The sequence below is a fragment of the Dendropsophus ebraccatus genome, chromosome 3 (genome assembly GCF_027789765.1).
Source record: "Dendropsophus ebraccatus isolate aDenEbr1 chromosome 3, aDenEbr1.pat, whole genome shotgun sequence".
In the NCBI taxonomy this organism is placed as follows: Eukaryota; Metazoa; Chordata; class Amphibia; order Anura; family Hylidae; genus Dendropsophus; species Dendropsophus ebraccatus.
Genome location: NC_091456.1, coordinates 127106030 through 127131493, shown reverse-complemented (window position 1 = coordinate 127131493; position 25464 = coordinate 127106030). Strand labels below are relative to the sequence as shown.

Genomic DNA, 25464 nt, shown 5'->3' with positions numbered 1-25464 from the left:
AGCAGAGAGCACTGTCAGACCTGAAAGAATACACCACTTCCTGCAGGACATATATCAGCTGATAAGTACTGGAAGATTTAAAGAGGACCTGTCACCCCCCGTGCTGGGGTGACAGGCTCCCGACCCCTTTACAGCCCCCTATACTCACCTGATCCCGCCGGGTCTCGCTTCCTGATCCGGTTGGGTCACAGAGATATGAGCACCCGAAGCCTGGCGCGCGCACTCACAGGAGAGTCCGATGCCCGTAGAGAATGACGGAGCATCGGACTCCCCATTCATTCTCTGTGAGCGTTGGACTCTCCTGTGAGCGCGTGCGCCGGGCCTCGGGCGCTCATATCTCCGTGACCCAACCGGATGAGGAAGTGGTATCAGGTGAGTATAGGGTGCTGTTACGGGGGGTCAGGAGCCTGTCACCTCGGCACGGGGGGGTGACAGGTCTCCTTTAAGATTTTTAAATTACAAATGTATGTAACTTTCTGAAACCAGTTGATTTAAAGGAAAAACTATTTTTCTGGAGTACCCCTTTATTGCATCTTGGCCACAGAAACTGTTTCTGCCGTCACTGTTCTAAGGCTTGGACGTGACTTGGTTAGTTGCTGAACATTATTGGTAATGGTATTGACATCTGCGGAACCTTTTTATTTTTCTCTCTTTGTTAAACAATCTTATAGTGGGACGCTTGTCTGTGTTTCTTATTCCAAGCTTACAGAAAGCAATCCAAGTTTTTTGCCAAGTAATTTGTTTTTTAAGCTTCACTAAAAGATTTCCTGTTTGTTCAGTTGTGGGAATATGAAAAATTGCCAGTATGCTTATGTCAGCGTTATAAATTATTGCAACCTATAAAAAAGCCAGTTTATTATAAAAGATATCAAGGTATAGAAGGATAATGTGTTTTATGTATTGTGTATACATTTTAGGGAAGATTAATCAAGGTGTGCCCCTAGCGTACAACACAGAAAAGGGGGAGATTCGCCCCTTTTCAGTAACGTACACTAGTCATATGCCCAGCTCCAGCTCACCTGATTTGGGGAGGGTCCAAGGTGTAAATCATGATACAAATCTACACCTGCTCAGCAATAGGGCCGGCCGTCGTACACCTCTTAGTTAATCCGGCCAAGAAAAGTAGGTGGGGCTTTATTTAGAACTGGCTCACAAGTACTGTACGCCCATCTTGATAAATGTCCCTATTGTTTGTATGACTAGAATGTGGTCATGTTGTTGAAAGTCCGTATCCATAAGTCATACTATAGTCCTAACTGGAACCAATACAGATAAGATCAGCTGCAGTCAGCTCCATACTATAGAACTATATGGACTATATTTGCTGCCGTGGTGAGAGAGAAAATGGGCAGGCATCTTGGGTTTAAGAGTGCGTTCACACGTACAGGATCGGCAGCAGTTTTGATGCTATGTTTAGATATCTAGTTACATTGATATCTGTGCCCTCAAATCTGCGACTGACCCTGTACGTGGGAACCCACTCTCAAAAAGATAAGCTGCAGCTTACCACCTCTCTCTCTCTCTCCATAGAGAACACCTATACGTTTGGCCATTGGGAGACCTAGCAGTTGGATGAACAAACATTTGGCTGATTATAAAAAGTATACAGCCACCTTTTATAGGCCCACACCTTCTGCACAGGAACCTGGGGTAAAAAAGCATATGCAAAGTAACCCCATAAGCTGTCTGGTACCATCTCTTGGAGGTGTAGGGTGGGTTTTAGATAACTGCCGTATCTTGATTCTTTGTCATTGAACTTGTCGGTAAAGAACAGTTTTTACAGAAACCTCCTGTATGCTTTGCATTACTTGTGTTCTGTACATTTTCTAGTAGCTTTAGCTTACAGTACAGCCTGCCAGCTGCTAGTTTGAAGTAAGCCTTAAAGGCTGCTATAACTACTTACTTCCATCTCTATTTCCATGATTGACAGCATCTGGAAGGTCTCAGTTGATGTCAAGGTATTAAAATACACAGTGTTAATGGGTAACAAAGTGGCTTTACAGGGCCTGCAAGTCTTGCCTCCTCATGCTCACATTATGGATTAGAGGGGGCAGTTCTCTACACAATGCGCTTTTTTTCTAAAAAGAATCAACATGTCAGCGAGTGAAGATTTCCAGTGGTTTCCAGTCAAGTGTGCAGCACAGCTTACTTCATGAGGTTGTCCATGGGTGCCATGTTTCTGCTGTTTTAGGGATGTTTTAGAAGCAGGAGATTTTAAAAACTTAACTTTGTCTGTCTATTTATCCATCTATGAGCCAGACCACTGGTTTTCGAGCACAGTGGTGGTCCGTAACCTAAACAATGAGCTCTCAACAATAGGAAGGAAAGAGCAGCATATCAGGAGAAGGAGGCAAGTTTGCTAAAGGAATGTATGTACAAAAATGTTTACCTTGATGAGTCCTACAAGTTTTCAGGCGCTATCCCGGTACGGATATGACTGTTTCCAGTTTCGGTGTAGTTTTGAATCTAAGCTACACTTCAATGGAACAAGTTTCAAAGCCACCCACAAACTAGAGACAAGAGTTGTGCTGTTTCTGGAAGAAAGTGGCCATGTTATTCTAATGGCCCTATTCCACGGGTCGTTTAGAGGAGCAATATCGTTCGTATTCGGCCGATATCGGCCGCTACGAACGATATTCTTCCCGTGGAATAGAGTGCAACGATCAACCGACATCGTTCATGTCGGCTGATCGTTGCAGTCGCTTGTTTTTCAACATGTTGAAAAACAAGCCACTGATATAGCAGCGATCTGCTGCCGTCGCTCTGTTGAATAGGAGCATTGGCAGCAGGTGCTGCTGTATCCTATGGGCTGCCCGGACGATCAGCGATCACCCGGGCAGCCCCCCCAGCAGCTCCCCGACGCCCCTCCCGCACTCACCCGCTCGCTGCCGCCGCGTTGAATAGCGGCGGCAGCGAGCGGGGAACGAGGAGCAAACGAGCACTAATAGCGCTCGTTTGCTCCTCCAAACGACTCGTGGAATAGGGCCATAAGCCTGGATTGCCCCTTAAACTGTTGTTTGAGATGGGAATATCCCTTCAAAGCATACCTATTTGCACATCTGCTGACTTGAGCAGTGGTGAATTCCACTTGGATATCCGAACTTCTGAAACAAAGTGGAATTCACTGCTGATCTGGATGTGCTGGCAGGTATGCTCCAAAAGGTACCTACCACTTCACACGCATAGCAGGATCCCTGTTCAAAACTGCCGCTGCCTTACAATCCATCCTAAAGCGAGTGCAGTATGGACCTGCTGGAAGCAGCATGAGCTGCTTTATAGTATACACTTACAATACTCACTTTAGGATGGAGTGCAGAGCTGCAGGAGTTTTAAACTAGAATCCTGCCACATGTGCAAGGTAATTTTTAAGTAGAGATGAGAGATATACACTAACAACGAAGTGAATCGCTTTGTTAGCTCGGCCTTCAGCTTATCGGCTGGCTGTCTCATAGCGCGTTGCCGCTCCTCCCTGGGTGCAAAAAAAAAAAAAAAAGCTAGATCCAGATCTGGAAACTTCTTAGTTTGTTAGAATTGGACCCAATTTTTCCAAGCACCTGGAGCGGAGCGGCACCACGTTAAAGGTCATTCAACTCCTAAGCTGAGTGCCGAGCTAACAAATCGATTCACTTTTATTAGTGTATATTCTCTCATCTCTAATTTTAAGTAAACCACATTTATACACAGAATATTATGACTTAATTTTGTTTATTTAATACAAATCCTCTGTATTGTCTGTCCCTATCATTGGGGTTTGTGTGTGTGGAATAATGTCTGCACGTAAGTTTTGCTACAGGTTTCTAAAAAAAAATTAGACAGTCAATAGAGCTTAGTTGTTCATAGGTCTGTCGGCATTCACACAAGTCCCATAGTCATTAGCTGACAGAATCCTGGCTGTTTTACCAATTCTGGTCCATAGCAAAGGTGGAATGTTCTATGAAAAGTGACAATATGTACAAGTTATGTTTTCCAGAACCTTGGCGTGTTTATTTGTGGAAACTGCAGACTGCTTTGTCTTCTGTAAGACTTATTTTCCCTGCTTTTTTTTTTTGTCCTGGTTTCCCTGCGCATTTTTATGAAAACTTTAAGGTACCACAAAATTCAATAAAATGCAGTGGGCACAGAAGCAGGTGCCAGAGATATACCTATTTGGATGCCTCAGTCAATAGCAGCCATTAGGTCTAAACAAGTTAAGGGTCCTTCACTGTCACCCAGTTCTGTTGATAGACTAAAGGTCCCCGCAAATGTTCCTGTGTATGGGAAGGACAGGGGGTGGTTATTGCTTATCTCCCCCAACCAGACCCCATTTTCCTGATACACAGCAACGTTCAGCGCGGCCAAGTGATCCTGTGTTTTCTATGGGGAGAAGGGGGTCAAGTGGCACAGACTGCTCTGACTGTGGCTTATCTCTCCCAGAATAAAGGGGTCAGTTGATGGTTTTCCAATATGCACAAACCCACAGACATGATCTGTTGATGGCCTGTCAGGAGCGCCCCATACACTGAACCTCTGAACCCGCCTCAAACATCGGTTAAGGCTGACAAAAATCTAAGGTGTAAAGGACCTTTATTCTTGTGTTTGTCTTGCAACCAATTCCCAAACTTTATAACAAAAAGCTGTGATTTTAGGGCTGACAGCAGCCTAAAACCCCTATAATGCCTCCATGGCTGCCATGTCTCTGCTACTAACTGCTTGTGGAAGATTGTGCCAATAGACTGCAGATCTCATGGACATATGGAGATACTCCACTGCATTGACAATTACATTTTTCTCTAAGGGGATAAAAAAAAGTGTGAAATTTATACAGCTGTAAAAGGGTTAAGCTAGGTGTCATAGATGTTCAGTGAAATACAGTACTGGGTCGAACAGAGAAGGACTTGCAGCTGAGAGTTGGAGAGCACGGCGTTCCTTTCCTGATTATACCTTTTATAACTACGTGTCCTGGGAGGTCTGCTCGGAGATGCTGGCCAAATTGCAGCTCCAGCCCTCCCCCCACCCCCCGCTTCTCTCATGCAGCCCGTCCTGTGTCACACAGGATCCCGTTTCCCAGGTGCCACATCTATTGTCGCACTACTTCTACTCAATAAAAATGGGGTACATCTTATGGTCTGCACATCTGTAAAAGGTTTTAAAGAGCATTTACTACTAGAATTCTAGAGTTAATTTTTGGCTGTCATGTATGATTTTTAGATATCCATTAGCTGTTATGACGGTCCTGTGACTGCTAGTATGAATCACAGTGTTGGCTGTACAATTCTACCTAGTACTGTCGGTTGGTTAATTCAGCTATAATGTTTGTGTTGAACTGTTCTAATGCACTTTTAGCAAGTGATTTTCCAGTCACTGCTGCTTACTCATGGTACTTGTCTGGAATTCCTTTACTCCCACAGGTGGTAAGGATGCGGAAAGATGTGAAGAAAGTGAAAGCTCTAACAATTCGCAAACTAATCCGCCACATTTCACAGCTGAAATCCAAAAAGTTAGTACTTTTATATTTGAATTCATTGCTTGTTGTCCTGAAACCAGTTATATCTACGTAGTATACAGTTGTTTTTGTTTTGTTTTCTAGCATATATGCTATATGCATAAACAAAAACAGAATAGTGAAACAACACATTACAAATGCCAAGACATATGGTTAATGGAGATATTTAGCATTTCAAAACTGCTATAGAAAAAACTGTAGAAAATTAGGGTCTTGGCATATCATTTGATCAAATAGAGTGTACCATGAAGGTGGACCTCAGAGGGGATGGACCCACACTATACTCTGGCCTCTCTTAAGGCTCTCTTAATGTCCAATACCACTAATCACACTATGCAGATGCATAGGGCCATGGCTGAAATACAGACGCAAAAGAAAAGTGCAACAACACACTGCAAATGCCAAGATGGCTGCAGTCAGTGAAATTGACGCTGGCTGGTACGGCAGTACCAGCTGGTTGAACTTTACTTCTTTTGATTTAGAATGCGGGCGCATTCGGGTGTGCCCGCCTTCCAAATCACATTGCAGACAATGTAAAGTGCGTCTGGATTAATAGTGGCCTCATAAAATGCAGCCACATTTCATAGGACACAATGTTATTTTTTTTTTATAAATAGCATCCGGTGTTGCAATGGCCGTTATTTATTGAAAATTTGCATTTGCCCAAGGGTGAACCTCAGAGGGATGGATCTACACCAAACTCCGGCCTCTCTTGGACTAATAAGTTTACACTCATGTTTATAAACATGCGCTAAAGCGGGGTGATGTGAACACGTATCACTGAAATCTAAATAAGCTGCGATTCCAAATGTAAGCCATCGCCTCAGCTGTTTCGTAGTGGCTTACCCTTCTTCTTAAAAAACATAGGAACAGTCGTGCAGAACATTCATGTGTATGGGGAGGACAGGAGAAATATCTAACAGTTATTGGCCATGTATTTTTTGCATCACTGTACTATTTTTACCCCCCATGGATTTAATCACCCCTGGTTTCTTCTCTAAACAGTGACTCTGCGGTTACCATGCAGCATTGCACACACTTTCCCACAATCACCCTTGCTTGCAAACTCAGTGGAGGTGAACTGCCAGTACTTCCTGGACATTGTAGTTGACAGAGCATGTCTGGCTCATCTTTGTGGGTTATAGCCAAGGGCAATGCAGGCACTTGGGTCTGTAAGAAACTGAACAGTTCAGAAATGCTTCTACTTTTGAAATATGTTTAATGTCACGTAATGCACCAGTTTAGACCTAGTTTTCTTATGGACACAACCCTTTTTAATGTTTACTTATACATTTAAATCAGTAGTAATGAATGATATTATCACAATGATAACTATTTGTTATTCAATTGAACAGCCCATAATAAAATAGAATCAACTATCAAAATATGGTAGTATGAGATATCGAGTGTTCCAAACACTGATATAACAGATTCATAATATTCAGATAATATACAGACTCTTCAAAATTGTTTTGATGCCCTGTAGTCATCAAATGTCTATAGAGATTTTGCAGAATCTCCAACCTGTTGGTCGCTATTCATTGTAGTTTGCGAGAATTTGTGGTTCCCTCTGTTACCACCATCAAATCTGCTATGGATCCTGTACGTGTGAATGCACCCTTAAAGTATAATAAATCTCAGAATTCTTTTTAATAACATTGGTATGATATTGCTTACCAATGAAGAATAAAGTACTTCGTACCATTAATGTGTTTTGCTGATGGCTTTGTAGTCCCCCCCCCCCCCCCCCCCCCCCACACATATGTTCCCGACCCCTGCTCTATACTATGCTGCATGGAACCGTATCATAAATTAGTTATGGCTTGTTAACATAAGGATGAAAAGAGAAGTGGATGATGCGCAGTGGTGTGAAACAGCCTTCGCTCTAATTCTGGTGTCTACACCTGAATAAAGCCTTGGGATTTTACCTTATCGGAGAGTTGACTCTTGCTTCCCTTGCTGTGATAAAAATGAAAATGCCCCTGCTGAAAGAAGGGGTGAAGAATAGTGAATTAGGATCAGGAGGGTGTAAGAAAAGTACACATCAGGTCCTAGTCTCACCAATTGTGTAATGAAAGCTAGAACGGAAAGACACTGCCAAGGCTTCATTGATTGTAAACCACTGATCACCAGCAGCTCTTGTATTTTATTTGTTTTACTGCTAATTAAGCAGATAATTTTAGTACATAAAGTACATTTGTTGAAAACACAATGTGTATGTGATATTTTTAATGTGGCATTTAGATGTTCACGCAACTTCATTATGCTATTTATCCTGCTTTGACTTGTCTTTTTTTACTCCTTTTAATTTATATTATCAGGGGAACAGAAGAACAAGTACTCAAAAATCAAAGACGAGCACAAAGGCTTCTTGAAGAAATCCAAACTATCAAGGTAAAAGATGTATTTTTTTGCGCCATAGTACCCTTAATTCCATATGCCGTCTTTTGTTTGACTCGAAACGCACGCTTACAGATCATCTGGAATATTTGAGCTATATTAATCCAACATTTTTTCCATGTTTTTGTTATATTTCTTCTGTGATCTTGGCTTATTTTGGCACATATACTTGCCAAGCTAAATGTACATTTGTTTAGGAATTCTTGTACTTTTTTAAAGGCTGAAGTGTTTGCTGTAAGTATTCAGGAAAAGGAGGAAAGTTCCTGTATGAGTAGTCTGGTGGAGAGCAGAAGTGTATGCTGACATCATGCTCCGGCTATAGCCAGTTCTGTATACATTTTTAGAAGATGCTGTCATCATCCACTTTGTGCCCAGAGCTTCGGAAAATCTGGACAATTTGGAATAAAAATGCACTGAAGACTGTCTGAAGATAAGGTCTACATGCCTTCCTACAGCTTGTGACACTTATAGAATATCCTTATTTTTCCCTGTAGTATAGTAGTGTAGTGGTTTTTTTTGCATTGTGAAATGTGTTGGGTTTTTTTTGGTGATTGTGTAAATCAATTTATAATGCTAGAACGTTAAAGGGTTAAAGTTAATGTCTCAGTAGATTTGTTATTCAGCCCTGTATAGCACGTAATAATGATCGCACGTAATAATAATCAATTGGGACTGCCTCTATGACACGTGATTCAAGCAGTGTTAAAGAGATGACAGGTTTGCTTTAAAGCGACTCTGTACCCGCAATCTGCCTACCCACAAACCGCTTGTACTGTTGAATAACTGCTTTTAATCCAAGATCTGTCCTGGGGTCCATTCGGCAGGTGATGCAGTTACTGTCCTTTAAAAACGATTTTAAAACTTGCAGCCCTGTGTCAAATTGGCGTGGCCCAAAGCGTCTGTGCCCTAGTTTTGCATCGCCTCCTCGTCCCTCCTCCCCGCCCTCTTCATCTTTAGGAATGCCCCTGTGCAGCATTTCTACTATTCATCACTTGTCTGAACACTGCACATGTGCCTTAACGATCCAGCACATGTGCAGTGTTCAGACAAGGGATGATGAGGAGAAATCCTGCCCAGGGGCATTCCTAATGATGACAAGGGTGGGGAGGCAGTGCAAGGCTAAGCTACGCCACCTTGACACAGGGCTGCAAGTTTTATTTTTATGACACTGACTGTATCACCTGCCGAACGGACCCCAGGACAGATCTTGGATTAAAAGCAGCTATCCAACGGTACAAGTGGTTTTGGGGTGAAGGGGGTGCAGATTTTGGGTACAGAGTCACTTTAACCCCTTCAAGACTAAGCCTATTTGGGCCTTAATGACCAGGATCATTTTTCAAAATCTGACCTGTCTCACTTTATGCGCTCATAGCTCAGTGATGCTTTAACATATGCTAGCGATTCTGAGATTATTTTTTTGTCACATATGGCACTTTATATTAGTGGCAAAATTTGGTCACTACTTTGTGTGTTTTTTGTGAAAAACATCAAAATATCATGAAAAATTAAAAAAATTTGCATTTTATGAACTTTGAAATTCTCTGCTTCTAAAAAAAGAAAGTCGTAGCACATAAATTAGTTACTAAGTCACATTACCGATATGTCCTCTTTATTCTGGCTTTATTTCATAAACATATTTTAATTTTTTAGGGTGTTACGGGGCTTAGAAATTTATCAGCAAATTACCACATTTTCGTGAAAGTTTCCAAAACTGATTTTTTTAGGGACAAGTTCTTAAGTTGATTTAGGAGGCTTGTATACTGGAAACCCCAATAAGTGACCCCATTTTGGAAACTTCACACCTTAAAGAATTAATCTAGGGGTATAATGAGCATTTTAACCCTACAGGGGCTGGAGCAAAGTATTCACTATTAGGCCGTAAAAAAATGGAAAATTAAAATTTTCCAATAATATATACGTTTAGAGTAAAGTTTCTAATTTTCAAAAGGAACATGAGAGAAAAAGCACCCCAAAATTTGTAACACAGGTTCTCATGAGTACAACGGTACCCCATATGTGGGCGTAAACCACTGTATGGGCACACAGCGGGGCTCAGAAGGAAGGGAGCGCCAATTAGCTTTTCCAATGCAGATTTTGCTGAAGAAGTTTCTGAGCACCAGGTGCGTTTGCAGCGCCCCTGTAGTGTCAGCAGAATAGAACCCCCCCAAAAGTCACCCCATTTTGGAAAGTACATCCCTCAAAGAATTCATCTTGGGGTAGGATGAGCATTTTGACCCCACAGGTGTTAGAGGAAAGTATTCAAAATTAGACCGTAAAAATGAAAAACTCAAATTTTTCCAATAATATGTTCGTTTAGTTTGAAATTTCTCAATTTCACGAGGAACAAGAGAAAAAAATTACCCCAAAATTTATAAAGCAGATTCTCTTGAGTACAACGGTACCCCATATGTGGGCGTAAACCACTGTATGGGCACACAGCGAGGATCAGAAGGAAGGGAGCGCCAATTAGCTTTTTCAATGCTGATTTTGCTGTAGAAGTTTCTGAGCGCCAGGTGCGTTTGCAGTGCCCCTGTAGTGCCAGCGGAGTAAAATCCCGCCATAAGTCACCCCATTTTGGAAAGTGCACCCCTCAGAGAATTCATCTTGGGGTGTGGTGACCATTTTGACCCCACAGGTATTAGAGGAAAGTATTCAAAAGTAGACAGTAAAAATGAAAAACGCGAATTTTTCCAATAATGTGTTCCTTTAGTTTGAAATTTCTAAATTTCTTGAGGAACAGGAGAGAAAGTTCACCGCAAAATCTGTAACGCAGGTTCTCCTGAGTAGAACGGTACCCCATATGTGGGTATAAACCACTGTATGGGCACACAGCAGGGCTCAGAACGGAAGGAGCGCCAATTAGCATTTTCAGTGCAGATTTTTCTGAAGAAGTTTCTGAGCACCAGGTGCGTTTGCAGAGCCCCTGTAGTGCCAGTGGAGTGAACCCACCCCATAAGTCACCCCATTTTGGAAAGTGCACCCCTTAAAGAATTCATCTTGGTGTGTGGTGAGCATTTTGACCCAACAGGTATTGGAGGAAAGTATTCAAAATTGGCTAGTAAAAATGAAAAACTCGAATTTTTCCAATAATATGTATGTTTAGTTTAAAATTTCTAAATTTCACAAGAAACAGGAGAAAAAACGTACCACAAAATCTGTAAAGCAGGTTCTCCTGAGTAGAACGATACCCCATATGTGGGCGTAAACCACTGTATGGGCACACAGCAGGGCTCAGAAGGGAAGGAGCGCCAATTTGCTGGAGCAAAACCGCAGCTAGTATTGGTTATTAGAATAGCGCAGTTACTAAAATACAATAAAAAAAAATGAGATTACAGGTAACGTGGGGTGGTTACGGACAGTCTGGGGTGGTTCCAGGTAATCTGGGGGTGGTTACGGGCAACCTGGGGTGCTTATGGGTAATCTGGGGTGGATACGGACAACCTGGGGTGGTTACTGGTAGTCTGGGGTGGATACGGACAACCTGGGGTGGATACGGTGAACATGGGGTGGTCACAGGCAACCTGGGGTGGTTACAAGCAACCTGGGGTGGTTACGGGTAATCTGGGGTGGATACGGTGAACATGGGGTGGTCACAGGCAACCTGGGGTGATAACCGGCAACCTGGGGTGGTTACAGGCAACGTGGGGTGGATACGGACAACCTGCTGTGGTTACAGACAACCTGGTGTGGTTATGGGTAATCTGGGGTGGATACGGTCAACATGGGGTGGTCACGGGCAACCTGGGGTGGTTACAGGCAATGTGGGGTGGATACGGACAACCTGCTGTGGTTACAGACAACCTGGGGTGGTAACGGGTAATCTGGGGTGGATACGGTCAACATGAGGTGGATACGGTCAACATGAGGTGGATACGGTCAACATGGGGTGGTCGCGGCAACCTGGGGTGGTTACAGGCAACCTGGGGTTGTTACGGGTAACCTGGGGTGGTTACGGGCAATCTGGGGTGGTTACGGGCAACGTGACATGGATACGGACAACCTGCTGTGGTTACAGGCAACCTGCTGTGGTTACAGGCAACCTGCTGTGGTTACAGGCAACCTGGGGTGGTTACAGGCAACCTGGGGTGGTTACAGGCAACCTGGGGTGGTTACAGGCAACCTGGGGTGGTTACAGGCAACCTGGGGTGGTTACAGGCAACCTGGGGTGGTTACGGCAACCTGGGGTGGTTACTGGCAACGTGACATGGATACGGACAACCTGCTGTGGTTACAGGCAACCTGGGGTGGTTACAGGCAACCTGGGGTGGTTACAGGCAACCTGGGGTGGTTACGGGCAACGTGACATGGATACGGACAACCTGCTGTGGTTACAGACAACCTGGGGTGGTTACGGGCAACGTGGGGTGGTTATGGATAAACTGAAGTGCTCATAGGTAATCTGAGGTGGGTACCTGTAATCTGATGTGGTTACGGGCAATCTGGAGGCGGTCATTGGCAATTTGGGGTGGTTAGAGGCAAGGTGAAGTGGTCAGTGGCAACGTGCGGTGGTCAGTGGCAACGTGCGGTGGTCAGAGGCATCCTGCGGTGTTCAGAGGCAACCTGCTGTGGTTGCGTGCAATCTGGGGGGGTTACATGTAATCTGGCATGATTACGGCAACCTGGGGTGGTCACGGGAAACCTGGGGGGGGGGGGGGGGCTACAGACAATCTGGCATTGTTATGGATAAACTGAAGTGTTTATAGGTAATCTGGGGTGGGTACATGTAATTTGGGGTGATTATGGACAATCTGGAGGGGGTCACTGGCAACGTGCGGTAGTTACGGGCAACGTGCGGTGGTTACGGGCAACATGCGGTGGTTACGTGTAATCTGGGGGGTTACGTGCAATCTGGCGTGATTACGGACAACCTGGGGCGGTTACGGGTAATCTGGGGGGGTTAAGGGTAATTTGGGAGTAATTATTACTATAATAAAAAGTGTGTGTTTTATTTTTTTGTATGTTTGTAACTTTTTGTACTTTATACATTCATTTTCACTGTATTACTATGATTACTGTGATATTTTCTATCACAGTAATCATAGTTCAGTGACAGAGACCAAATTGGTCTCTGTCACTTTAAATTTTCAGAGTTGGCTGGTTATGGAGCGCATGCGCACTTCATAACCAGCCTGGACGTCGAGGAGGAAGGAGCTCCAGGAGCAGGTGAGTATATGGGGAAGGGGGGGGTGACTGGGGGACGAGGGTGACAGGGGGGGTGGGGGGGCGACTTGGGGGGGGGGGGGCACGGTGACACTTTTTATCCCCTGTCACCAATCATTGATGGTGACAGGGGATAAAAAGTGCCGGGTTCCACATGGCACAAGCGATCAGCGGTATATAGTATATACCGCTGATCGCTTGTACCGGGATTCTGATCACTTTGAACAGACATTAGTGGCCGCCGCGGGGAGGGAGAGGGTTAGTGACCAGCCCACTAGGGGGGCTGATCTGGGGTCTGATTGACTTATTTCATCTCCCCCCGCCGTGGATTCACGGTGGGGGGAGATGAAATGTAGTACAGCGCCGGCCCGTTAGTGACCGCCGTATCGGCGGCCACTAAGGGGTTAACTGCCGGGATCCGGGCACGTCACGGATCTCGGCAGTTGCGGCGGGTGCCCGGCTATCACTGACAGCCGGGCCCCGCCGAGGATGACAGGAGTGCAGCTCCTGCGCCCCTGTCATCCCGTGGACGTACCGGCACGTCCATCTGCAGGAACTGTATGCAGATTTGGACGTGCCGGTACGTCCATATGCGGGAAAGGGTTAAAGAGGTTATCCAGGATTACAAGAACCTAGCTGCTTCAAAAGCTAGGCTAATACGTGTTTTTTAGCAATAATTGCAGCTGCACCTGGACACTATCCCTGCATTAAGTGGTGGTTCCAGGTGCTGTCTGCAATGCAGAAACACACGCGGTGACTGGGACAGGTTTCTTCCAGGACAGAACTTCCATGTACAGTATTTCAATGTAAGGTAGATGTACTGTCTATTTGGAAAACATAATATTTTAGAACAAAAACACCAAGTGGGATCAATATTATGTGAACAGTTAATAAAAATTAAAGGTTACCTATGATTCAAGGAAAATGTTTATAAATAGGCCTTCATGTGTGTACTTGGGTATATATGATGATCGCACACACAGCCAGGAGCACTTGATTCTGTATCTACTTTTGAGGAACTAGTTGAGGATGCTGGTGTGTCCAAATCAGTCTGAGGCATCACAATGAGAATACGGCATGCAATTTTAATGGTGCATTGAACTGTTAAAGGGGTAGTTCTTTTTTTCTTAAATCTAGCACTACATGGCAAAGTTATATAACTTTGTAATGTGGTTCTGTTACCTTTCTTGCCGGCATCCACCTTTTCTCAGTCGTCCCGCACCTTACTAGAGACAGAGCAGCTTGCAATATTGAAAGTAAGAGAAGACATAAAGTATAAGCCACTGCCGAACGGACAGGAGAGAGTTTCAGATCAGTCAATTCTTTGGGTGGACATTGGATTGAGCTTCAAAATATCATTGAGTCTATGGGACAGGCGGAACTTTAAGTAGGGACTGCTGTGCGGATTCCGCTGGGAATTTCCAAGCTCCGTAGTGTGCACATATCCTAATGCTGAATTCAGTTCATTAACAGAGTCCACCTCCTTTCTGGGCTTCAGCTGCACATGATTAGAGATGAGCAAACCTCGAGCACACTCGAATTTGTCCAAACTCCAATGCTCTACCAGTGGCTGCAGGATATTGTCATAAGAAATATGGGGAAAAGATGTTCCAGGTAGACAAAGGGGGTACTGCCTCCGCCTGGAGAAAAAAAGGTTCAATTTCCGGAGGCAGCACGCCTTCTTTACCTTGATAACAGTGAATCTGTGGAACAGTCTACCACAGGATCTGGTCACACCAACAACAGTGGAACAAAACAGGCTTAGACAAGTTCTTAGAACAAAATAACATAAATGCATATGAATAGAATGTACCCATCTTCCATTTCTCTTCCCTTTATCCATCCATCCCCTCTTGGTTCAAACTTGTGGACATGTCTTTTTTTTTTAACTTTACTGACTATGTAACTAACTGACCCCATTATAGGTAAGCGTTATCCATTAGGTGCTGTTGGGGTCCATCTTTGACAGGTACAGTATGTCACTGCCACCATGAAAAAACAGCACTGTAATCAGTTTTTGTAGGTAGGGATCCGCCTGCTGCTCTGTGGGCCAGTCCGAGACTGTAGTACATTGTTTACTGTATGGGGGTTTGTGGACAGTTGATGGATTAAGGCCACATTCACACTCCCATTGTCCTGCCAGTAGCCACAAACCCATGGCTAGGGGCATCCACAGCCTGTCTAAAAGGAGAAATCTAGTAGTATGGTATGCTTAAAGGGATTTATTCCAAAATAAACACTCAAGCTATCCGCCAAATAACTCACCAGTTACTGATTGGCGGAGTGCCGATATTCAGCACCCGCACTGCACAACCTGCACTACAGTACACAAAATATGTAGCAGTGGCAACTTTTAACTGGAGCTCAGCTCCCATTTACTTGAAAGGGACCTGAGCTGCAGTTACAGGTTGCCACCCCTACACAGTGAGTGTAGACGAACTGCAACTGGCAGGCGCCAGTCAGTGACTGATGAACTATTCTGTGGATGGCTCATTAGTATATTTTTGCCGGAAAACCCCTTTAATTGTGTTGCCCATGTGTACAGAGTTGAAGATGCCTAACTTATAATTCATAATAGATATAGATAGATTAGCTCTTCTAGGTAGACTAGTGGAATAAAAGTAACACACAGAACTGTAGCCGATGTGATTGTTTTGGATTAGTTTTGGGATACTTCTGACCACTGGGTTGGAGCCAGAAGAACATTTTGTTTACTTAAAGCTATCCATGGAGCAGATTACACAATTGTGGTTTGGCAGGCTTGGGGGCTGTGAGCATTTTTCTTTTGAAAGTGTGCATTCATTACAATAGAAGAAACGTTAAGTGTAAGGGCCCTATTCCACCGGACGATTATGGTTTGCATAATCGTTAACGGTTAATGATCTCAAACGACCGCTATTGCGAAAGACCTGAAAACGTTCACTCATTTCCATGGAACGATAATCGCTACTTATGATCGTAATTGCGATAGTTTCTCTTCGCTATTTCTTCGCTATTTATTCGCTATTGCGTTCGTATCTATTGCGAACAACCGGACGCTGTCTTATTCAATGCGAACGATTTGCGAACGTTTGCGAACGAGCAACGATAAAAATAGGTCCAGGTCTTATAAAGCAACGATTTCTCGTTCGGTCGTTAATTGTCAACTGCATTTCAACCGAACGATTATCGTTTAGATTCGAACAATTTAACGATAATCTGAACGATAATCGTCCAGTGGAATAGGGCCCTAAGATAAGGCTTCTCGATCTCAGAAACAAAAATTATTCTCTTCATCTTGATACAAACAGTTAAACTAAAACTATTCCAGGTGTTAGGTTTATTGACAGCAGACGCAAGCATTTGCAACTTTAGAACAACAATATAAGGGCCTTATTACACCAACAGATTATCTGACAGATTTTTTTTTGAGCCAAAGCTAGTAATGGACTATAAACATGAAACAGGTAATAAAGGAAAGACTGAGATTTCTCCTCTTTTCAAATCCATTCCTGGCTTTGTCTTAAAAAATGTGTCAGATAATCTGTTGGTGTAATAGGGCCCTGACTCTGCTCCCAGGTTTTCTCCTTTATATGTCTGTGGATGTAGGGCCTATAGAATATATACTCCCCCCCCCCCCCCCCCCCCCCCCACCCCCACCGTCTGTTTTTTTTTTTTTGTTGTTTTTTTTTGTTTTTTTTTTTTTTTAAGATTAGACATTTAATGGTTTACCAAGGAGGGACAAAAGAGTGTGACTGCCGTATCAGACTACACAATTTGTTTGTAGTCTGTTACCATGGACACAGGTGTGTGTGGTGTAGACACTATGGGAGAGATTTATCAAACATGGTGTAAAGTGAAACTGGCTCAGTTGCCCCTAGCAACCAATCAGATTCCATCTTTCATTCCTCACAGACTCTTTGAAAAATGAAAGGTGGAATCTTGCTAGGGGCAACTGAGCCAGTTTCACTTTACACCATCTTTGATAAATCTCCCCCTATCCTATATCATAGGACATGTTTTGATGAAGTCTATTTGCAGTTTATTTCTCTTTTTTTATTTAGATACTTTGACAATAAAAAAAGTTGGTCTGATAATATCTACTGTATGTAAATCCTGCAGTAGTGTTAAAGCGACTCTGTACCCACAATCTGCCCACCCCAGACCGCTTGTACCTTTGGATAGCTGCTTTTAATCCAAGATCTGTCCTGGGGTCCGTTCGGCAGGTGATGCAGTTATTGTCCTAAAAAAAATACTTTTAAACTTGAATCCCGTGCCAAATGGGAGTATCTGTGCCCTAACTTTGCACCACCCCTCCGTCCCTCCCCCCCACCCTCTTCATCATTAGGAATTCTCCAGGCAGATTGCCGCCTCTTCCCCACCTGTGGCAGCCCGACACATGGGCTGGATCATTAAGGACCTGTGCAATGTTCAGCATGGAGAAAATGACACAGCAGCATTCCTAATGATGAAGAGGGTGGGGAGGAGGGACGGAGGGGTGGTGCAAAGTTAGGGCACAGGTACTCCCGTTTGGCACGGGCTTCAGGTTCAAAAGTATTTTTTTAGAACAATAGTTGCATCACCTGCCGAACCTACCACAGGACAGATCTTGGATTAAAGGCAGCTATCTGAAGGTACAAGCGGTTTGGGGGGTCAGATTGTGGGTACAGAGTCGCTTTAATGTCTTTACTGTGAGGTATTGCCACTTAGTAATGAGGGAATCCTTAGGATTATGCTGTTTCTATCATTTAGAATAAGTTCTTTAATTCCTAAGATATATAAAGCTCATATGTCATCTATGTACGTGGCATCCTAATGTACAGTAAATTAGAGGGTCCGCTTCTATTTTAGATTACCATGTTAGGCTTGTGGTTTGTAATAGCAGATGGGTAAAGCGGTCCAGTGTGCTTGCAGCTGGAAATGAGATATGGAAATATATTTTTTTCTGGTTAGTTGAGAAACTATTTGTAAAGTTTTTAAATATGGGTTGTTGAGGAACATTTCCTTGAAGGAAATTTTTTTTCAAATCAGCTAGTATCAAAAAGTTATAAGGGTTTGTAATTGACTTTTTTTTTTTAAAGAAACCTTTAAGTATTCCAATACTTATCAGCTGCTATATGTCCTTCAGGAAGTGTTTTTTTTTCAAGTCTGACACAGTGCTCTCTGCTGCCACCTCTGTTCATGTCAGGAACTTTCCAGAGCAGTAGCAAATCCTCATAGAAAATCTCTCCTGCTCTGGACAGTTTTGATACAGACAGAAGTGGCTAGAAAACAACTTCACTTCCTGCAGAGCATACAGCAGCTAAGTACAGAAAGTTATTTTGGTAGGTTCATGTTGACATAACTTATTTATTTTTTTACAGTACTGAATATAGCAGGCAAATAAGCATTTCAGACTCACAAATAGAAGTATCTGCATACTTTATTATTTATTATTTAATATTTCATGATTGAAGTCATTGAAGTAATGCAAAAATTATGTGGTTTTCCTATATGTGACTATGCTTCCTTAAAAGGAGAACATCAGAAAATAATCAGGTTTTTGAATCAAATGTGTCAATTCTTCGGCCTTCAAGCTGTTGCGAAACAACAGTTCCCATCATGCCAGGGCAGACAAAGATTTAAATGTCCTGGCATGATGAGAATTGTAGTTTTGCAACGTCTGGAGGGCTGCAAGTTTTACACTACCCTTTTAACTTAAAGGACAACTCCAGCGCTACTAAGAAAAAAAACACAAACACTGACACACATACGTTTCATACTCACCATGCCTCCGGTGACAATCGTCACTTCTGGTCTCCCTCACTTCCGGGTTCCAATGATATGAATTGGAGAGAAAAGGCTACTGATGGTCATGCGCACCGGCAGCCTTTATTTATTGGATGGATCACTTAACATGGATTCCAGCTTGCTCAGCTAATCAGGGCTGAGCAAGTTGGAAGCCATGTGATGTGCTCTAGCCAATGAAAAGACTACAGTGTATCAGCGCAACAGTAGCCTTTTCTCTCCCATTCGGCTCTACAGGAAGACGCAGAAGAGGAGGAAGATAATGCTTGTCTCCCACTCTGATGACACCGGCACAAAATGGTGCCAGGAGAAGAGGACATGGTCAATAGTTATTAGGTATGTTTGCTTTTTTTGTACTTCCAGGCAGTGTCCGAGGTGGTAGAGGGGTGGAACGGGCCATATAGCTAATTAACATACATTACTAATTTATATAACTTGTAATTTAAAAGAGTAAACCGACTGAGTTCTCCTTTTAATGGTAAACAATATTTTGTAAGATTTTTTTGGTGTTATTATTTTTTTTTCTTTACTTCTGTCCACCAAGCCTAATAGGCAGACACTTTTTGTTCTCTACAGATCTTTCATTATCACAGACAGGTTTACAATTAAAAAGGTGACGCCAGTTTATAGATAACTTAGGATTGGGCCATTCACAACAGGTGATGGTCACAGTTTGCCTTCTCCCTGATTAGGTTGGTGCCTCTATAATAACCATACTGTTTGACACACTTCTGTTATCTTGTTTCAGGCCATAAATTGTAAGAAATCTTTCTGGAGCTGAAACCTAACTACCTATTAATTAGAAATATTAGAAATGCTGAGAGTGTAGAAATCTGACATGGTTCTGTACAAAACTGCCGCAGCATAGCCCTTTAGCTAGTTCCTACAGGCTGCAAACATTATTTTGGACACGTCCTCAAATTATAGACTTCAGAAGTATTTCTGGCATTCTCTTCAAAAAAGTAACTATAATATAAAGAAAACTAGGCACTAAGCTGAGAGTTCCTCTTCATTGTCCCGCAATGTCATGCTTCATATCAACACAGACAACAGTACAGTAAAGGTGATTCCAATATACAGCTGTTGAATTACCTTTTTCTGTAGAATGAGGTCACTGAGCACACCCCAAAAGCACTTTCTCATTCATCTGGATAGGACAGATCCTGTCTGTTGTATGTTTGGTCCATAGGGCTTGCTGTAAAGCAGTTCAAGCACGCTCAGGTTCGTCCAAAACAGAGCGTGGAACATTTGATTTGCGTTGACTGCTGTTTAAAGCTATATACAGTGGTGCCTTGGATTACGAGCATAATTTTTCCGGGACTGTGCTTGTAATCCAAATCACTCTTAAACCAAAGCAAAACTTCCTATAAGGAATCATTGATATGCAGACAATTGGTTCCACACCCCAAAATTTTTTTTTTTTTTTTTTTTTCTGAATAACATGTAAAACAAATGAAACAAACATTTAGAAACAGCAGAATATGTGGTGATATAAGTTAGTGTACAGTATAGCAATCAGCATGTAGAGTATAATGTACAGTAAGTGCATAAACCTGAAAAACAGCAGCAGCAGTTTGTAGATACAGGATTAAGGTGCAGATCCCCATGATGAGAGGATGGGACACACAAGGGCTGACAGAGACTGCAGGGAGTATGAAGGAATCAGAAGGGTGTAGAGTGAGCACAGTTTAGCAACACTCTGGGGAGCTATGAAGAGATTACCTCCATAGTCCTGTCTCCTGATGTAAGCCCCAGCCTGAACTACATCTTCCATTATTTGGAAGGTAAGGGAGACTTCCTGGATCAGAGTACAGTGCTGTAGACCCCGCTATGCAGACTATGCCCCTCCCAACTCCCGCTTCCAGGGAGCTCTTAAACCAAAGCGATGCTCTTAAACCAAGTCACAATTTTGAAAAACTGTCAATTTTGAAAAACTAAAATGCTCTTAATCCAAGTTACTCTTAAAACAAGGTATCACTGTATTTGTGAATAGTGCAAAGCAATTAAAGTGCCAATAACACATTGTATGCTAGTTGTAAACATAACCTCATATACATTGTAAAGTGCAAAGGTAAACAATATACCTAAGTATAAATCTATGAATAATATATACTCCGCAGCACGTCTTCTTCTACCCGTGGCTCATTCCCCAATGCAGCTCCCCTGCGTCGTCTTCCTACTGCGTCTTCTTGTCTACAAGTTTCTTGGGTGTTGGAGTATTACCAGGAGGAAAAAATATATTCCAAAAATATATTCATAAAATATGTATAATAATGCCGCAAGGTAGAGATGAAAGAAATTGGGGCACTCGGGGATCTTCCAAGCTTGAAAATCCTTTATCGCATCAGACTACCATCCGAAAGGTGAGGGAGGACTGATGGACCGAATACACCACTGAAATGACGTTTTGCGCCCACTCGGCACTTCTTCCTGCCAGGAAGTCACCTGACTCTAGGGAGGGGTGTGTTTAAATACCCTCACCAATTAAACAGTGAAAACAAAGGTAAAAAACACTTCCACAGGCAGTTATTATATAGTCATTACGCTCATTGAGTCCCAGCGGTCCAACCACATTAGGGTTCAAATCTGCGTCTGTTTCTAGATTTTCTTTCTCTTTTCAAAACACTTCACTAATTAAAACTATTGTAAGCTATCAGGAAAAACTGGAGAATTCTAGAAACAGACTCAGATTTGAACCATAAAGTATGTAACCCTCCAGTTATCCTGTCAGGAAAAATAGTACAATCTGTGACAAACTCAACACCGTTCAGAGTGTAAGTACCCAAGAACCTAACTGGCTTAAACAAACCCTGCCTAGTGGTAATAAGAAATGCAGACAGTGCGGGTATTGTAACCATATGCATGACAAGTCATATATTAGGGTAAACGGCACAGAGGTACCAGTGACTGATTTTATAACTTGCCAGAGCACGTTTGTGGTTTACGTTATTTTCTGCCCTTGTATGTTCTTTTATATCGGTAAGACTAAAAGAAAGCTATGAGTTCGTTTTAAAGAACATATGTATTCGGTCAGGATGGGCAAAGGCGTGCCTCGCCTCATCGAGCACATTCGCACCACCTATAAAGGGGACACTAGCTGTATGAAGTATATGGGCCTAGAAAGGGTTAAAGCCCCGATGGATAGTAGTGACTCGAATAAATGCTTATTAATCAAAGAAGCATATTAGATCTCAAAACCTTATGCCATTGGACCGCTGGGACTCTTGAGCGTAATGGCTGCACTGTGAAATGAGCCGCAGGTAGAAGAGGCATGGGGAGGGAGCTGCATGGGAAAGAAGATGCAGGGGGAGGGAGCCGCACAGGGAAGAAGACGAAGGGGGATGGAGACGCACGGGAAAACATATGGAGTTCAGCTAACTGCTTACTTGAGGCAGGCACACTGAAGCCAGTGGTCAGGGTTATAATTGCTTACCCAGCCCATCAAAGATAAGGAGGACACGTGATCCTGACTCTGAAACACCAAAACTGCTCTGAGCACACAACTTTCTTTGAGAAGCTTTTGGGTAGGCTATTGTATAGTTTTTATCTAGTTACACTAATTTCTGTATACTCTTTAGGCTTTTACATCAGAATGTGAGGTGTATAGAAATATAATTTTCATTCATATCAGTGGAAAAAAAAACCTTGAATACCATACACTTTAACACAAGGAGGACTCCCTAGGCTGTCACATGTGATGTCTTCAGGAAGAATTTAGAAACTAAAATACTCTGGAAAATATAAAGCCTTTTCGAGGCAAATGATTCATTGTCTTCATCATGTTTTCACGGCTGAGTTCAGTACCTGCTGTTCAGTGAAGTCAACATTATGTAAGACATTAGGCTCTTACAACAAGCTTTTCTAGTACAAATTGCACCTTGGAGGATCAGGTTTATCCCTTTTTTTAATAAAAACAAGTCAGTAGTTGTTATTTGGTTTAATTTACTAGTAGTTTTTTATACCTAACTATTGGACCATTATTTGTTTATGATATTCCACCTCCTGTTCTATAGAACAGTTACTCTTGTATTCATTGTAGGGGGCCATTGGGTGACACTACCCTGGATGGAGCACTGACCGACCCGTTAAGAAAATAATTTGGACAACATTAGGCTTACATTTAGTAAATAATACAGACTAGCTCTCCTTAAAGGGGTTTTCCCGAATAAAACTTACTTGTACCCTGTCTGAGGGGGTTCTGACCTCACTTTACTGTCAAATGAAATGGTTTACAGGAATATCTCTTTAAGTAAAACCATGGTGCCCTAAATGTTAGGAATTGTAAGCAAGTCACATTCAGTGAGCTGGGCAGCTACATGTGGCTCCTAAAGACCCTTTTACACTGGGCGTTAAGAGTTCTTGATGGTTCCTAGCAACACTCATGCACCCAATAATCGGCCTGTGTAAAAGGGTCAGTGATCAGCTGACGAGCAAGCAAGCGCTCACTGTTGTCTCATATGATAGTTATGATTTTGTTAGCTATCGGCTGCAAATCACTCTCTCTAAACAGGAGATGTGCGGCTGACTACACTGCAAGCGAGTGATGATCTCGCTGATCAGTGCTCGATTATGGCCACGTAAAAGGGCCCCAAAACACTTAGGAAACACTTTTGAGTTTTTCTACTTTTGTATAAACTTTAAGTAGACGAGAGTCATTAATTCCATTTTTTTTTCTTGTTTTCAACAGAGACTGAAACCAGATGATGTGACTAAAACTGCATTACGAGAAGATATTAACTTTGAAAGCATATTTAATAAGGTAGTTATATATTTTTTTATTGCTAATTTTCTACAGTTCTGTTGAATTCCTTATCTTATAATGTGACTTTAAGTCAGTTCTGCTGTTCATACTGTTTCACAATAAGTTAAACCTAGAAAAAAACTTGATAATCAAAAATTATCAAAAGCAAAAATGACCAAGAGAAAGCAGTGCAGTCCAAATTTTATTTTTTTTCATGCAAAAAATGAGTCTTTATAATTAATAGAAAGGGTTAATGCTGTGTATCTCCAGAGTCCAGAGTCATTTTTCTGTAAGTTGTTATTTTCTCAATGTACTGGTCATAGAAAATAAATGGAAAAGGGTCTGGAAAGCCAGAGGTTCACATGCTGTATGGGAAGACGACAAGCATGAACTGGTGGTACAGGTTAGGGATATGCCCACCCCAAAAGAATCAAGCTCCTGGCCAGTGTGTCCATCCTCACTTATCTTTTAATGTACAGCATTCACATGGTGATTCTCCTATGGTTGCGTTGTTGAGGAACAACCTTGATCTGCTTTTATTAAACAAACCTACTTGATCAAGAGATCAGTAGGAGAATAGCTTACACAGGGTTGGCTGATCAGGGGGTTAAAGAAGCCTGTGAATCCTTTAGAATGCTAAATAAAAAAAATTCTGCCTTATAATCCACGCTATAGATCAGTTACTTGATTTACTCAACTTTTTATGCAGTGTAGAATAAGTCTTTTATGTATGTAAAAATTCAAATAGTGTCTTTATTGTTTTAGATTTTTCCATTATTATGATCTAATTTGCCTCACTGTGACCTTTTTATTTTGGCCCTTTCAACAACATGCAGTTTGCCTTTTTACACCAGCCCTTGTTTCTTCCTGTGCTTGTTCCTCTTGTTACTTTTATTAGATGTTATCTTTACCCCATCTTTATCTTCAGTTTATTATTGATTTGTTACCCTCCCCAGGGGTTATTTATTTAATGTTCTGTCTTGGAAACAGGTATATGCTTATAAGTCTTGTGACTTAGATTTTGAAATGCCAACCATTTTTGCATTCCGAAACTTTTCAAATGACATAACCTCAGATGCACTTGTGCATTTTAACATGTTTTAACAAGCTGAAAACAGACTGCTGAAAGATGGCCACGTAGAAGGTCTATGTAGGCAATGTAATTCCTGTAATTTATGGTAATTTGGCAACTCATCACAGTTCATTTCAGTTTCCCTTACTGCCCTGGAGAACAGAAAGGGGCTAAAGTAGCAATTTCCTAGAATTTGTAGATATTCATTAGAAACTACTTGCGTTGTGGAGCAGCACAAACTTCTTATCTTAACTGTCTTTTACCATAATTTTAGATTAGTTTTTTTAAGAAAAGTATATTTTTTAAGGTCTTAAATATAAAGCGCCAATGCCATTACAAAAAAGTTGACGTGTCATCAGGCATACAAAAAAAATAAACAAATCGCCGCCTCACTCACACTTGTTCACACTATGCAGTTTGCACACTACCATGGCTAACAGACAAAAATAGAAAATTGCTGCGGCAAACTGCAAGTATCAGTACTCATCATATATACTCCTCTTAGTGTACACAGAATAAAAACCTGTTCTAGAATTATATATATTTATGTCTGTTTGTCAGGCACGGCTGCGTGCAAACTTCATAGTGTGAACAAAACGGCAAGAAAAATCATAGCAAGAAACTAAAAAAAAAAATAAAAGTAACACAGATCCCATAGAGACTGAAGTAGTAGTGAGAAGGGGTCTGCAAAGAGTGATCCAATGTCATCATTTAATTCACAGAAAGTCAGCTGACCATCGACAGACCACTGGGTCTGACACATTAAACACTGATTTTCTGCGGGTCACATTGGTGATCACTTCACGCAGTTACAATAATAAAACACGAATGAATGCAGCTGTG

At 42.2% G+C, this 25464-nt stretch overlaps 1 protein-coding gene across 2 annotated transcripts in view; it reads left to right on the top strand.

Moving 5' to 3' along the window:
• The window catches only part of SRFBP1 (serum response factor binding protein 1), a 73213-nt gene that overhangs the window by 20814 nt on the left and 26935 nt on the right, over nt 1-25464 (top strand). Inside the window, exons 2-4 of one of the 2 annotated variants that reach the window (XM_069962667.1) lie at nt 5388-5476; nt 7804-7876; nt 23496-23567. In XM_069962667.1, coding sequence (XP_069818768.1) covers nt 5388-5476; nt 7804-7876; nt 23496-23567 — 234 coding nt within the window. The remainder of the gene's footprint in view (nt 1-5387; nt 5477-7803; nt 7877-23495; nt 23568-25464) is intronic. The other variant, XM_069962668.1, reaches the window with a different exon arrangement.